General features: G+C 37.7%; 1 protein-coding gene across 28 annotated transcripts in view; it reads right to left on the reverse strand.

The window, feature by feature from the left end:
• The window catches only part of ESRRG (estrogen related receptor gamma), a 402,731-nt gene that overhangs the window by 35,977 nt on the left and 352,916 nt on the right, over positions 1 to 13,838 (reverse strand). For all 28 annotated transcript variants that reach the window (XM_062606068.1, XM_062606062.1, XM_062606077.1 and 25 more), the window contains one exon: positions 12,694 to 12,855. In XM_062606068.1, coding sequence (XP_062462052.1) covers positions 12,694 to 12,855 — 162 coding nt within the window. The remainder of the gene's footprint in view (positions 1 to 12,693; positions 12,856 to 13,838) is intronic.

Raw genomic sequence — 13,838 nt, forward strand, 5'->3', positions numbered from 1 at the left:
TTAGACGGAGATTACTATTCCTTAAAATGCGGACGAGGCCTGATCATGTCTGATGGATTGATTTGATTTGCAAATGTAATCAAACTAATAAGAGGGAAAAAATGAGCAATAATGCCTTGTTTTTCAACTGGCAATCACTCCCCTGCCAACAACGCTGATATCCCTGACTAAGCAGCCTTCACACAGTCTTCCTGTCTCCTCAAATAAACAAAGGGATGCAAAGAGCTTGATAAGAGGATAACGAGCCAAGTATGGATATAACATGGACCCTGTACCTCAGCACTGTACGAATGTATCAATAGGAGTACCAGGACAGGCCTTACTGTGCCTTCAACCCTTAAAAAGCAGTGAGCAAAAAGCCAAAGAGCAAAACTCAAAGATAAAAAAAGCCTTTGCTGAGTGAGGAGAAAAAAAACTTTGTAAGAAAAGTGGTTTTAATTTAGGGAACCCCAGGAGAGAACTCTGCTCACCAGTACAAAAGTTACAGAATAAATACCTGTAATTCTTCAACCTGATGGGAAGTTAATTGGGGAGTGTAGTTTGGACAATATGATTTGAGCGACTGGAATCACTGTCTGTAGCCACACCATCAGAGCACCTATTTCCAGAGGCATGCTGGATGTGTTTTAAAATCCTGCCAAATACTAAATGCAGACTTTCTGTAGATTTTTATCTGCACCATATCAATAACATAAACAGTTAAAGAACGTATTTCACAATAATCATTCTATCATTCTAGCCAGACGCTGATGCTCCTGTAAGGGCTGAAATATGGTTCTAGATAAGAGCAGACTCTATCTCTGCTTACAGTAAATTACCCTAATTCTCCAGAGTAGGATTCTCTGGAATAATAATAGTTATTATATTCTTATTATTATTATAATGGAAAAGAAAGACAAAAAAAGCTTTGTGCAAGGAATTACACCAAGGTCCTCTTTCCCCCTTTAAGCAAAAGTGGTAAGTCAAGCAGAAGGCAAATAATAAAGCTCTGAGATCCACACAGGTTTCACATTGTGACCTTCATATTTAGGGATTGATCTAAAGCACAGTGAAATCAAGGAAAGTCTTTCTACTTGCCTAAATGGATTTTCATATAGAGCTTTACTGAAGGTTCGAGTGTTAATGTTGACAACTGAGGAAGTAATCCCACAAATATTTGGGAACACAGAAAAGTCTGTACAATGGAAACGTGTAAATAATGTGATTGTACTACTTAAATATTTTCCAGACTGATTGCTAATTTGCTTCACTAAGGGATATTCAATAACGTAAAGAAAAAAAGGGAAAAACAAAACTTGCTTTAGGGAACAGCTATTACGAAGTGTCAGGTTAAAACCAAAGTTGAATATATAGCTCCAATTACTATGCTCAAAGACCTCAAAATATTTTCATAATTTAAAGTTTTACAGCTCATGTAATTTATACTTATTTTAAAAGTGGAAAAGCACCCTGGTCAAATTCCAATGAAATAATTACATTTTGCCTACCTAAAATTCTCACTGTATTTTTTAATTGGGTAGGACACACTTCACTGCTTCTTCTAAATTGTTTAGTGTTGCCATTCAATATAAAAATAGCTACCACTTTCTACGACGGAGACAGTACATGGAGCTACTGATAGCAAATTCTAGTTCACTTGTGTTGGCTGTAAGCACTGGAACTCAGGAGCCTCTTGGCAGCCTGTGTTCCTGTCTTCCCATCATAAGTTCTTTTTAGGTGCAATTTTTTCCTCTAAGCAGGTTCTCTGAAAGATTGTTTGCCTGTCATTGATGCTAGGTGGGTTACAGTTACGAGCATGCAAATACTCCCTGTCAACACCCTCTTCTCTGACTTTTATCTCCCGAAATGCCCATCTAAGCCTCTTGGCAGACACTGCCCTCTGTAGGCTTATGATACTGATGGAATTACCCTGCACAGCTCTACCTGTACTCCCTACCGAGTGCCTTTTTGAAGAACCCTGTTTGCCAGTGGCCTTTTGATTATAGAAACCATGGTGTGCTCCACACGAGGATTGCAGTACACACTAAGCTACTCATCGCCACTGAAGTGCTAGGTGCAATCCTGCTATCACTGTGAACTCCGAATCTGCACTGAATGTATTGGCAAAGTGTTCAGCACAAGTCATTAATGGAGCCTGGAAATGCAAAAAACCCTCTTCAAAATATATCCCACCAATTTCACTGAATGAAGATCATCTGGAATTCACAATGCATATTGCATGGTAAATTTGCAGCTGAAGATTCATTGCCACTAAGCAATGCGCTCCCGAATCTACAGAATAGTTAACTCTATCTCTGGGAAACTTCAAAGTAGTAAAAAGTGAAGAAGGAATCACAGACTAGAATGGCTTTCTACAAGAGACTGATATGGAGAAGGACTCAAAATTCTTCACACTGCAAGCACAGTTAATTAATGACAGACACAAGGGTTAAGGTAACTTCCACGGGCTACTGGATATAGCTTGAATCATCACGAGTTTGGAGTCTAATGCCTGCTCATCAAGGCAGGCATGATGCTACAGCATAGTCAGAAGAAATGTCTACATGCTGCAACCTGCTAATATCATGATGTATTTATACCATTAGGTGCAACTTTGAACATACACATGAGCAGCAGCCATTACATGCTAAACTGCTGCTCCTAATCTCTCCAACAGCAGATTTGCCCCTGCCTCTTGTCCACTCTCATCACAACTCTGCCATAGCATTCTCATGTGTAACATGTCAGGATCTGGTTAAGTTAGCTGGCTCTACTTTTCAAGTGCCATTTTCACTGACCTTGAAACCTTCTGTGCCTGTAGCTGGATCTTATTTCAATATTTGATTTCACCTCAACTGATAATGCAGCTGATTTGAAGCTGATGGTGCACAACATGGCAGATAAAAACATCTTGGGGAGAAAGTTCCGAGTTGTACTGTAAAATTTCCACTCATCTCTAATACAAGCCTCACAAGCTTGGGACGGAAAATACCATGGGCAAACCAACACTGTCAGAGAACTTTCTCTTTATGGAACATGTTTTCAAATGAAAGGAAGGTTGCACAGTTTTTTCTTGCATGGAAAATTACCCAAATATTCCTGCCTAATGTACAGTATTAAATTCGGAGACAATTAAAATAACATGTAAAACTGATTTAAAAGTTATAGCCAATAAGTGTTTCATGCAAGTAATTAAGAGCATTCAGTATCTTCATTCTTCAGATTCTGTGTCTCCTGCATTTCTTGGGATTCGTTCTCCACCTATGTATGTATACACATGTGCGTGCATAAATGGAGCACTGCACAGTAAAATAAGCTTACTAGCAGTGAAGACACGAGTTCATAAAGCTCTGGTATGATCCAGCTGATGCAGAAGGCGACTACTGCACACTCATTTTTTATAAACTGCTGATCATGTTATCAGGCTGGATCAAGCCCATTACAAGCCAGGTGCTCCCCTGCTATTCCTATACTATATATAACCAGGCCCAGGTCACCATGTGCCCTGCCAGAAACGTGCTTACTGGCTAAGGGGGCCTTGCAATTCAAAGTAATTAATCCTATTCTAATGTAGGTTAAGCAGGTGTGAAGCCGAACTCATCCAGAGAGAAAGTAGAGGCATCCTCAGAATTACAGTATTTAACTGGTCTCAGCTGACTTTAGGAAATTAGACCATCCTGTGTCGCTGACCCAGTCATACAGGTGGAGACCTGTCTGCTCTAAATCCAGTCTGAGCAACTGGCTCTTCTTCCCCTCCCTCATCCCATCCTGGATTTACAGCATCAACACACACAACTGAAAAGCTGCTCCTCACCCATAACAAAGCAAATATATTTCTGTTGGCTGTGTTTGGTTAGATGAGGAAGTCACCTGCTTAGTTTAAAACTGACTAAATGGCTGCCATAAGGGGGCTATGTTGCTCTAATTTTACTTCTGCATTCCCAGCATCTGCTATGAACCTTTCACAGGCCAATTTAAATATGCAACATTTATGATCTTATTTCCAACAAAGCTTTCAGGAATTTTAAAACTGCCTCCCCCCTAAATATTTGTTCTTTAAATTCTGAATCTGAAAAAAAGCCTTATTCTTCTAGGGGAGAGGAGGCCTGTAAATAAAGTCGTCATATTTAGAGAACATAAATGCTAGCCTCAGTTCTGCAGCATCTGGCACTGCTGCAAATTCTTTACCTAAAGAATAAAGTAAAGATTCATTCCTTCTTCCTTAATGCATTTCTGAGCAAGGCATCTTTCTGCCTTGTGGCCACACTTACCTGTAATAAGCTGGCCATTTCTGACATATAAATTGTACAGTTAGGGAAAGTTTGGGGAAAGGAAATAGGCTCGAAGACTATTTTGGAAGTTTGAATTCTTTTGCACAGTATGCTCTTAACTGGCAGTCTTTTAATACGGTTGGCAGATGAACTAAATTATGTTAAATGACTTTAACATGCCTGAAAATCTAATGTGTCCGCCTATATCCTGTATGGCACTCCAGATGCTGTCCCAGTTGCAAAAGGGTGTTATTGCTGAAGTCTCAGATTCAGCTTGCTTACGAAAAAAGGTTAAGCTACATTTAGACTTCCTACACCCTGGTAATAAGATTGATTCCTTGTTGGCTCAGAAGGAAGAAAACTGTTACTGAATCATCTGCAATTTACACAGACCTAATCTAGTAAACCCGTTTGTCACACAAACAAAGGTGAGGATTGTTGTCCTCTAAGTGGAAATACTTGCTGAAAGCTCAATTCTGCACATTGTTGCAAAGTCCTGAGGTGGTGAGTACAAACAGGGGACAAACATAACTCTCAGCTGCCGCTGATATGCTGACTACTGATGGGGGTTTATCCCTTCCGGGCCAGATCCTTAAACAACAGAGGCTGGCATGGCACATTTGACTTGTACATCCATGGCAACTGATCCTACTGAGGGCTTTGGGTTTGTCTCTGCAGATTAACTGAGGAAACTACCATATGTATTTCTTTTTACATATTCTTGTTGTAATGCCTGATTGCTAACTAAACCCAAGCCGTTTCCTACATTTTTCTTTCGCATTTTCTTACACATATCTCTCAAAAAAAAACAGATGTGCTAACAGATTAATAACTTTTCCTTTATTTTCCTTCTCCTTTCTTCTACTCAGCATGAAGTTCAACCACTTTTAAATGCACAAAGGTGTATTTTTTGCCTTGTGGTATTTCAGTAATAAAATGTTTGCAAGTAAGGAAGCAGGCTGTGTAGGTCAGTCTACAAGTCATCCAGGGTAATACAACACTCTTGATTTTGCTAGAAGAATAATAGGGATTGGCTGCTACATCTTTTTATGCTCCTGCATTTAAGAATCAAATAATCGCCATTTTTGTTTACAGAATGAAAATGAACAGCACTGGCATTCATTACTGTTGATTTGCTCTCTTTTTATTAATCATTTCTTATTTTTAAAGGGCCACAGGAGCGAGCAACATAATGCAATGGTAGGGAGATATTTACCAATTTAGTACCTCATTATAAAACTACTCAGAAACCTCTTTGTCTCTCATTTAACATAATAATTATTAGTGGCAACAAAAGTGGATCCCACACTTGCACCGTGATTAGCAAGTGACGCATTGGGGTTGAATATATTGCATTTTGCTAAGTAAACCTTATAATATCCCAAATCCTCACTTTAAAAAACATCTAATTTTAAGAAAATAATTTCCACTCCTGTTAAATGCGTGTTTCCAAATTAACCAGTGATATTCTATAGAAAACTGCCTCTTTTATGCTTGAAGTCTCCAGCTGCCACACAATTTATATCTCTTTCCTCCCCTCTTTGTTTTTCAGCCATTTTCCCTGAATGTCAAAGTCAATTTAGTGCATTTCACTTTGCTGAATAAATCAGAGGCGAAATCCTTGCTAAAAGTGAAAATTTGATTTGCTAAAAGGAGCTTAGGGCAACTATTAATCAATATATCCAGAGTGTCAAAGCTAAGGCCATGATAGACATGCATTCATTTGGAGATTGGTTGAGGCAGATAAAGGGAGACACTGGGAAAAAAAAAAAATGCAACAGCCAGACAGTACAGTTTGCATGTTGGGGGCATGGGTGGAGGGAGAGGACTGATTCAAAAAGGAAAGGAGACAGTCACTGGGATGGAATAGTCAAGTACTTGTGCATGGATAAAAAGGGAACTTAATAGAACTGTAAAGTCACTGTTTAATTCTGATCTTGAGAAAAGAGTGGTTTAATGAAGAGTTTAAAATTTATTTTTTATGTAAAACATTTAAGAGCCCCATTTTTTAATTGAAAGAACTGTGCCAAGTTCTTTTGTTATCTTTTAACTGATTTTTTGTTTTGTTTTGCTTTTGGTGATGATTATTATTATTAAACAAGTTTTTTCAACAGACAGGGATTCTGAAGTAAAAACTAGCAAGAGTTCAAGATGCTTTTGAAAAGAGTCTTACTGTACATTTATATCCATGAATAATTTGCAGGTAATGAGATGTTTATATGCCTGGGATTATATTCTTTCATTTGATGCTAGTAAAAAAATGCCAAAGTGACTATTCTGGAAACAAAAGTGCTCTTTTTACACCATGACATCTATGCCTAGCAGTACTAGAAGCCTCCTCACCTCTCCAATGCTCTCTCAGTACTGAACTGGAACCAGCCTTTTCCGATTAGCAGACACACCAAGAGGGTGCACATATTTTGCTGCACACAAAGCCTACTCTTCTGTACTGAAATCAGCTGGCATCTCGGAACTTACTTCAGTAACAGATCCATCAAGAATAGTCTGCAATCATATCTCAGGTGGATATAGTCAGTAATTTTAAAATAAGCATACAGACTTTTCTGTATCTACCTTTTACCACAATGCAGATCCCTGTTTTGTTTTGAAAATGCTAAGATACTGTGGATGTGTGTATTCATGCATTATCCTGGAAATCCCACCTCCTCCTTCCTGCCTTGCAAAATCACTTAGACTTTCTCTGCGACACTACTTCCTAAGACAAAAAGGGTGCCATCATTCCTCGCATTTCAAATGATAGGATAGATTAACTCCTGGCATTTTAGGCAAGCTGCTGTTCATTCTGCTCAGAGAAGCTTGGATCAACATGGTGATCTAAACACTGACAGTGTTGGGTGGTTGACCATGCTTAATACTCAAAACCAAAAATGACAGTCAATTGCCGATTTCCCATGTTGTACAATTTAGTGACAAAGCTCCTGGAATCAGTAGTTCTTGAGAAACCTTTTGGCTGGAATCTCTACCTGTAAGGCCTAGGGAAGGGTCTGCCTCAGATGATGTATGTCATACAAGTTGTAAGTTCAACATCTCCATCATAGAAAGAGCATGTCTGATTTCCATAATTAGTGCATGTTTGCAGAAGGACTTAGAAGAAGAGCAGATAGTGAGCGTTTGATAAACAGAAGGCAAAGAGAACGTGCAAAGTGTCCAAGAGAGCACACTGGTAAAGGGCAGGATGTCCTGATTCCCCAGGAGGCTCAAGTTATTATTACTACAAACCTCTTAGCACAAACCAGCTCATACTCCATTCCATGTTACATGAGCAATAAATGCTGCATCTACATGTTCACAGGTCTGTGGAGTGACAGGCACTCTTGTGACAGAACTGTAGGAGTCCTCATGTTGTCTGAAATGGTCCTGAATTTAGCACAAGAGACTAGAGAAGGTCTCAGCCTCAATAGAAATGATTTCTAAAGCAGTGAGGAGCGTGGTACAGGAAGACAGCTATTCCCCCTTGCAGAACTGAGATTCTGTATCAGTTGTCCCAATAACAACCCAGAGACGGATTTGAGCACAAACAGGATGCTGGCTATAGCTACAATGTATGTGATTACATACACCATATAGTTCCAACATATGATTTCAGCTTGTCTTCAAAGTCCTACCAATGTGAATACTACCATTAAGTAACACTCAGCATTTTTTCTCTATCATTTAAATACACGGTGTATGTCCATTAAGATATAGATACAGAAGTAAGTACATGCAAGAGAATGGGTACATATATATCTAATTCATTTCTGTATGGATGTACCATATATGTATGCTCTCATGCTTTTTGAACATTAGCTTTCTAAAAGTGATTATGGTCAAACTTTCTCTGTACTTTTACCTGTGTGTGTGTGGTATTTCTGAAACAGATGATGCGAAAATGGCATTTTAGAAATGACGACTCTGCAACAAATCATGTTCTTGTTCAGTATTAGAATGTTAAATTACCCCCCTGAGAGCTGCTTTAGAAAGGAAAGCTTAAATATTGTCCTCCACAAAGAGTACGCTGGAACAGTAATGTTTCATAAAACATTAACACTAAAATATTCAAAACATCCTTGGACTTGCTCCATCAAAACCATACCTTTTGTTTTCAATACCAGCACCAGTGGCAGTTATCAATCTCTAACTATTCCCTTTAACACAGTTACTCCTGACAAAACAGGGACAGCCGAAGACAAGCAGGCTTATTTTACTAAATAATGTAACCAGTTACTTTTGATGTATTAGTCTGATTTACTATTTCCAAACAGATTATTCACTTTAAGTGCAAAAAGCTGATTTCTATGGTCTGTTTGATGTTTTTTCATGCACACAAATTTTTCAGAGAACAATTTGTTTTTAGCTTCCTGTTATACACATTTTTAAGAGCTTAATGTTTCCTGCCTCCACTTAATATAAAAGAACATTGCCTACTTTTGCTGAATGTCAATGAGATAGTTACAGTAAAGAAATTGTGCTAAAATAACTGATGCTATGGCCAGGTATCAGCAGAAATCCACCCCGTATTGGAGAAGAGTTTAATTACTCCAATGCACAACCAAAATAAAATGGAATCTCCCCAAAATATGATGCAAAGGGTCAGAAATTCAATCACCAGTAAATATTGTATTAAGTGGGTCTCTCTTATTTAAAAGGTAAGTAAAATGAAACAAAATGAAATAAAATGGAATAAAATAGGCAAGTCTTGCAGAGGCTTCATGGATCTATTTACAATTTATTTAGTTCAGTTAATAGGGGTTTTGTCTCATCAGGCAGGAGATGAAGCAGCATAGGCCTCTCCCTAAGCACCTTCAGTATTTCACTAACGAAGTTACAGTACATCAGAATATTTTAATCTGACACAAAGAATAACAATAGATCTGACTGTTGGGCTGATAATCTTCTTATCACACCCTGTGAAACGTAGATCTAATATTTGACTGAGCCTCCATTACTCGGCAACACATTCTAAAAAGGCCAACAATGGAGAGAGAATGAAGTGGAGTGTGGAAGTACCTCCATATCTACATAAAAGAGATTAGAGGCGACAGCGTTCCATTTTACAGCTCAATCATATTGTGTTAGCATGCGCTTATCCGAGCGCGGATGAAATTGAAAGAGAAATAAAAAAGAGTCAGGCAGATAGGAACCATAAAAGCGAGGCATGAGCAATTTCCAAGGATATAAAAGGATGCTAATGGCGGGGCCCTGTCATTCTTAAAAAGGGCTATTAGGGCACCATCATCTGTTCTTGCGCCCTTACGCTCCCCTAACTAAAGTCAAGCATTTCCTAATGCCATTGTGATCTTTTTCTTCTTCAGATAAGCCATGGTCATGTTTCATAACAACACACTTCCCATTTATTTGATTTATAAATGCAGGGAGACTAATTCTATTTACTGATAAAGGCTTTCCATATATATTTTTCTTTCAATATTTCCTTTTGTAGATGGCATAGACTTTTTTTGTTCAATAAAAGCAACTATTGAAATGTTTCCAATAGCACAAAAATACTAATGATTTTATCAAAAACATATGAACTTGGTACAATTTTAAAATGATTTTTAGTCTATGACCACAATGGGAAATGGTTGCCCAGGACAGAATGCATATTGCACTGTTACCTTTTATAGATAATTTCATTAAAAGACGTTCTGTTAGAACAGCAAAAACATTAGTTTGGTTTCTTCCACAAAGACAAATTTTACTTTGAATTGAAATGCTTTACAGTCAAGATCTTTATTACTTATTAAGCACCTGATATATAAGGGCCTTTAATTATACTGAACCTTAAGAAATCACTATAGTAAAGAAAGATCTGCTGATTGCTGCTTTGCTGTGCTAGGCACAAATTCACTACTGGTATAATTAATCGATACCAAGAGATTTACACCAAGGATTTACTTAGTCCACCAAGCTACAGTGAACTTCTATGCAATTTGCACCCATTTCCCAACTCGTCCTTTTCCCAGTTCTGTTCTGTTTCTGCCCACAGTAATATATGTTAGGTTAGAAAACAGTCAGCTAGCACCAATCCAAGCTCTTCTACAAGTTGTTGCATGCCAGACATTAGCTGAGCGCAGGCAGTCCAAGTTCAGCAGTGCTCCATCATTCAAAACAGAGCTACAAAAGCTCATCACATTTGCAGTTTAGCATGTCTACTTTTGTATTCTGATTTTTGTGATCAAATGGCAGAGAAAAAGCACAGTTTTTACCACTGCCCCCTGTTACCAGAAGGCTTATAAAAAGATGGTCTTTTTTGCCTTTTCGTTCCTAAACGCAGTCAGGTGAGTAAACTTAGCAAGCAACTTTACCACAGCAGGAGTGGTTTTGAGTTTACCTTGTAATAGAAAGCTGCTTCATGGGAAAAAAAAATGTTCCTCAACTGGTTCAGATCACAGACTTTAAATTTTCAAGGCCAGTTTACAGCATCCAATACCTTTTCCATGTTAACCAAAGCCATTATTTTAAAGGATTCTCAGTCTCATCACTCAGCTCTTCCTACTCCTCCAGCCAAATCAAAGCTACAGATATATTCACAAATAAAACCAGCTGAAGTTCCCCTGCAACTATTATCGAGCACAACTGAGTTCTTTGAGAGCTACTCTTATTTTGGTTAAGGTGATCTAGGTATCTTCCAAAGATGAAACCCAAACTCACCTACTTAATTCATTTCTACTTAATTTGGGGTGCTTTATTAGCAACCAGCATAAGATAAAGTATCTACTAGAATACAGACTGATGTTTAAATGAGTTTACAATTTGCTTGGGCTCATCTAGAACTGCTCTGAACAAAGCCATTCAGAAATGTCAGCTGTGTTCCTAACCACTGTAACAAATTGTTGCCTGAATGCTGCACACCTAATGACTTCAAATTAGCTTCACTGCGATATTGCCTGACAGTTCGTTACGACTGTTAGCAACATAGCTGGCGTATCATGACCAATAAATTGGTTTCAGTGTGGGCTGGGAAAGGGACTTCCATCAATTTGATTAAAGAAATTACTGTAGCATTGAAAGCATAAAGACAAACTAGTTTAAGGAGACAGAAATAAGTTAAGGGTACCAGAAAAACACTGCTTGTGGTACAAAAGCTTGTTTATACACCATTTGTGGCACAGAGAAATGACTGCATTTCAATTGCACGGCATAGTGACTATTTTAGAGTTTGCAGGTTGTTGTCTCTAATCTGAAGTAGAATAATGCTCCATAAATGTACAAATTATTTTATTCTTATGCTTTCTTAGTGTTTATATGTATCAAAAAATATACCTAAAAGCACATACCTGAAGAACTGAGGCCTTGTGCTGGTTAGCACAAGTGAGAAAAAATCTGGAAGACTATTTCTTTGTGATTTCTTTTTGTACCAGAAATAAAAGACCTTTAACTCTGATAAACATAAAACTAACTAGATTATTTATTCTACTATTCAAGTATCCCCAAATCACATTTAAAATGAGGATGTCTGATTACTCAGAGGAATTAAAGGTTATCTGTTCTTATGCTCCATAAGGGTCCACTATCAAAACTAGAAAACTAGCAAGCTGATGAAAACACACCAAACTTGCTCATTCCTCTGCTGGAGTAAAAAAGTACCTTCAGAAACAAGAAAAAAAGCCAACCTTTTTTGTGTGAATTTACCATTTGTGAAAGCTGACAAACTGAGAACCTTTGGAGATGCTCTAGAAGTTTGTCTGCTAGCTCACAGAGCAAGAATAAATACTGGGGGGAAACCAGAATATATCTGAAATCTGAGCTGAAGAAATCACTCATCTTCTGAATTGCTGCTTTTGATGACCCCCACTTTTCTTGCTAACAGGAGTGCCAATCAGCTCTTATATATCGACACATTTATGTGATGTAGATCACAGCCCATTTCACGCAGACCAAGGAGTACTAAGCTGTAAGATACCTTTTGGTACAGTTCAGTTCTTTCTACTGAATTGCTGGTATGATTCAATTCATTCAGTGAGAAGAACAATTGCTCTGTGCCATGCCAACATGTAAGTCAATTTTTGAACCTCCTGTGGTCAGTATAAGAGAGTGCTGCATTTATGTAATAGAGGAACCCGACTCGGATACAGCTACTGCTGAATCCGGTTAGTACAGAGGAAAGGACTTACACTACCCTTCATACTAATGCAGGCTAATGCTCTGGAGAGAAAGGTGAGTTTATCTTAGTAGAAGTAATACATGAAAAAAAAAAAAATCACTAAGCAGCATGTAAAACCTTTTAACATAGTAACACTCACAGCAACAATACTATTTTTAAATATATTTTTAAAGTAAAATATATTATAATGTAACCAACATCCTACGTGAATCATCTGGAGCCTTAAGAAAACTTTATGCATTGTAGTGAAAGAACAAAATGTAATTTTTACCAGAACAGAATAACCCAAACAATGATTTCTGTATGTTGTATGTTTGCAATAAATACTTTTCATACCTGGAATATGCTTAGCCCATCCAATGATCACCACCAGTTCTCTGTCTGCCAGGTCACAAAGAGTTGTAAGTGCTTTGATGTCACTGTCTGGAACAGTGGGGTCAGGCATAGCATAGATCTTCTCTGGTTCAGCCACCAGCAAATGGGAGACAATCTTGTTATCTGCAAAAATGGTCCAGAACAGTACAAGATCACCAGTAGCATCATTCCACTTGTCAAACACATGGCTCATAGTTCAAAGTGCACATGAATTTGTCTTAAGATACTGGACCTAATTAAACTGTACTGTAACTTAACTGTCTTCTGCAAGCATCACAGCACAAATAATTCTGATCCACTAATGATATTTATCACACTAGACATGTATCTCCTTAAGATAATAAATGTAATGGAATGTACAATACCTGATCACCTCCTAATATTAATTATTTTGTAGAAATTAATAATTTTGTAGAAAAACTTCATGCATTATAACGTATTTTGGACTGTGTTAATAGGAAAGTTTTGCCCTCCTCTAATTACATGCAACACCCCCATCCCCAAAAGCAGGTGTGTTTCTTGAGCCATTAATAAGCAATAAGTCATTTACTGAAATATGTGACTTTTGTCAGCAATTCCAGTTCTTTATTTTAGATGTCACTGTTAAACTGCTGCAATGGTCTCAGGACTTTCTCAGTGCTCATTATCGGGTACACCTTCTATTGTGGGTATCCTCCCCACTGAAATGTTAGGAATTAATCTGTACTCCTTGGGGTCTATGCTGTGACAAAAGCTGGGTGTTGTCTTATATTTGCTTTTCAGTGAAACATTTGAATTTAGAATCATGTATAAAACTAGCCTAAGTACAAAAACAGACTAATGATCTCATCTCATTTTTAGTCAGGAATAGCTATTAAAATCAATGAGAACAAAGAGTGTAAAACTAAGGAAACTATCAATAAATGCAGACACTACCTCAGAAAACTGGTTTTGTGCAAAGAATGATACTTCATCATAGTCACATACTGGTTATTTTTATCTATATAGCATTCTCATTCATGTGTTTAATATTTGTTTTTTCATTCAGGTGACTTGAGAAATCTATTTGGAGTAATCAATTAAATTATAAGAAAAAGAGAAGAGGGAAAAAAAAAAAAAAGAGTAGA

The sequence above is a fragment of the Pezoporus occidentalis genome, unplaced genomic scaffold (genome assembly GCF_034315485.1).
Source record: "Pezoporus occidentalis ecotype Australia unplaced genomic scaffold, CSIRO_AGI_Poc_V1 ctg93, whole genome shotgun sequence".
Classification (NCBI taxonomy): domain Eukaryota; kingdom Metazoa; phylum Chordata; class Aves; order Psittaciformes; family Psittacidae; genus Pezoporus; species Pezoporus occidentalis.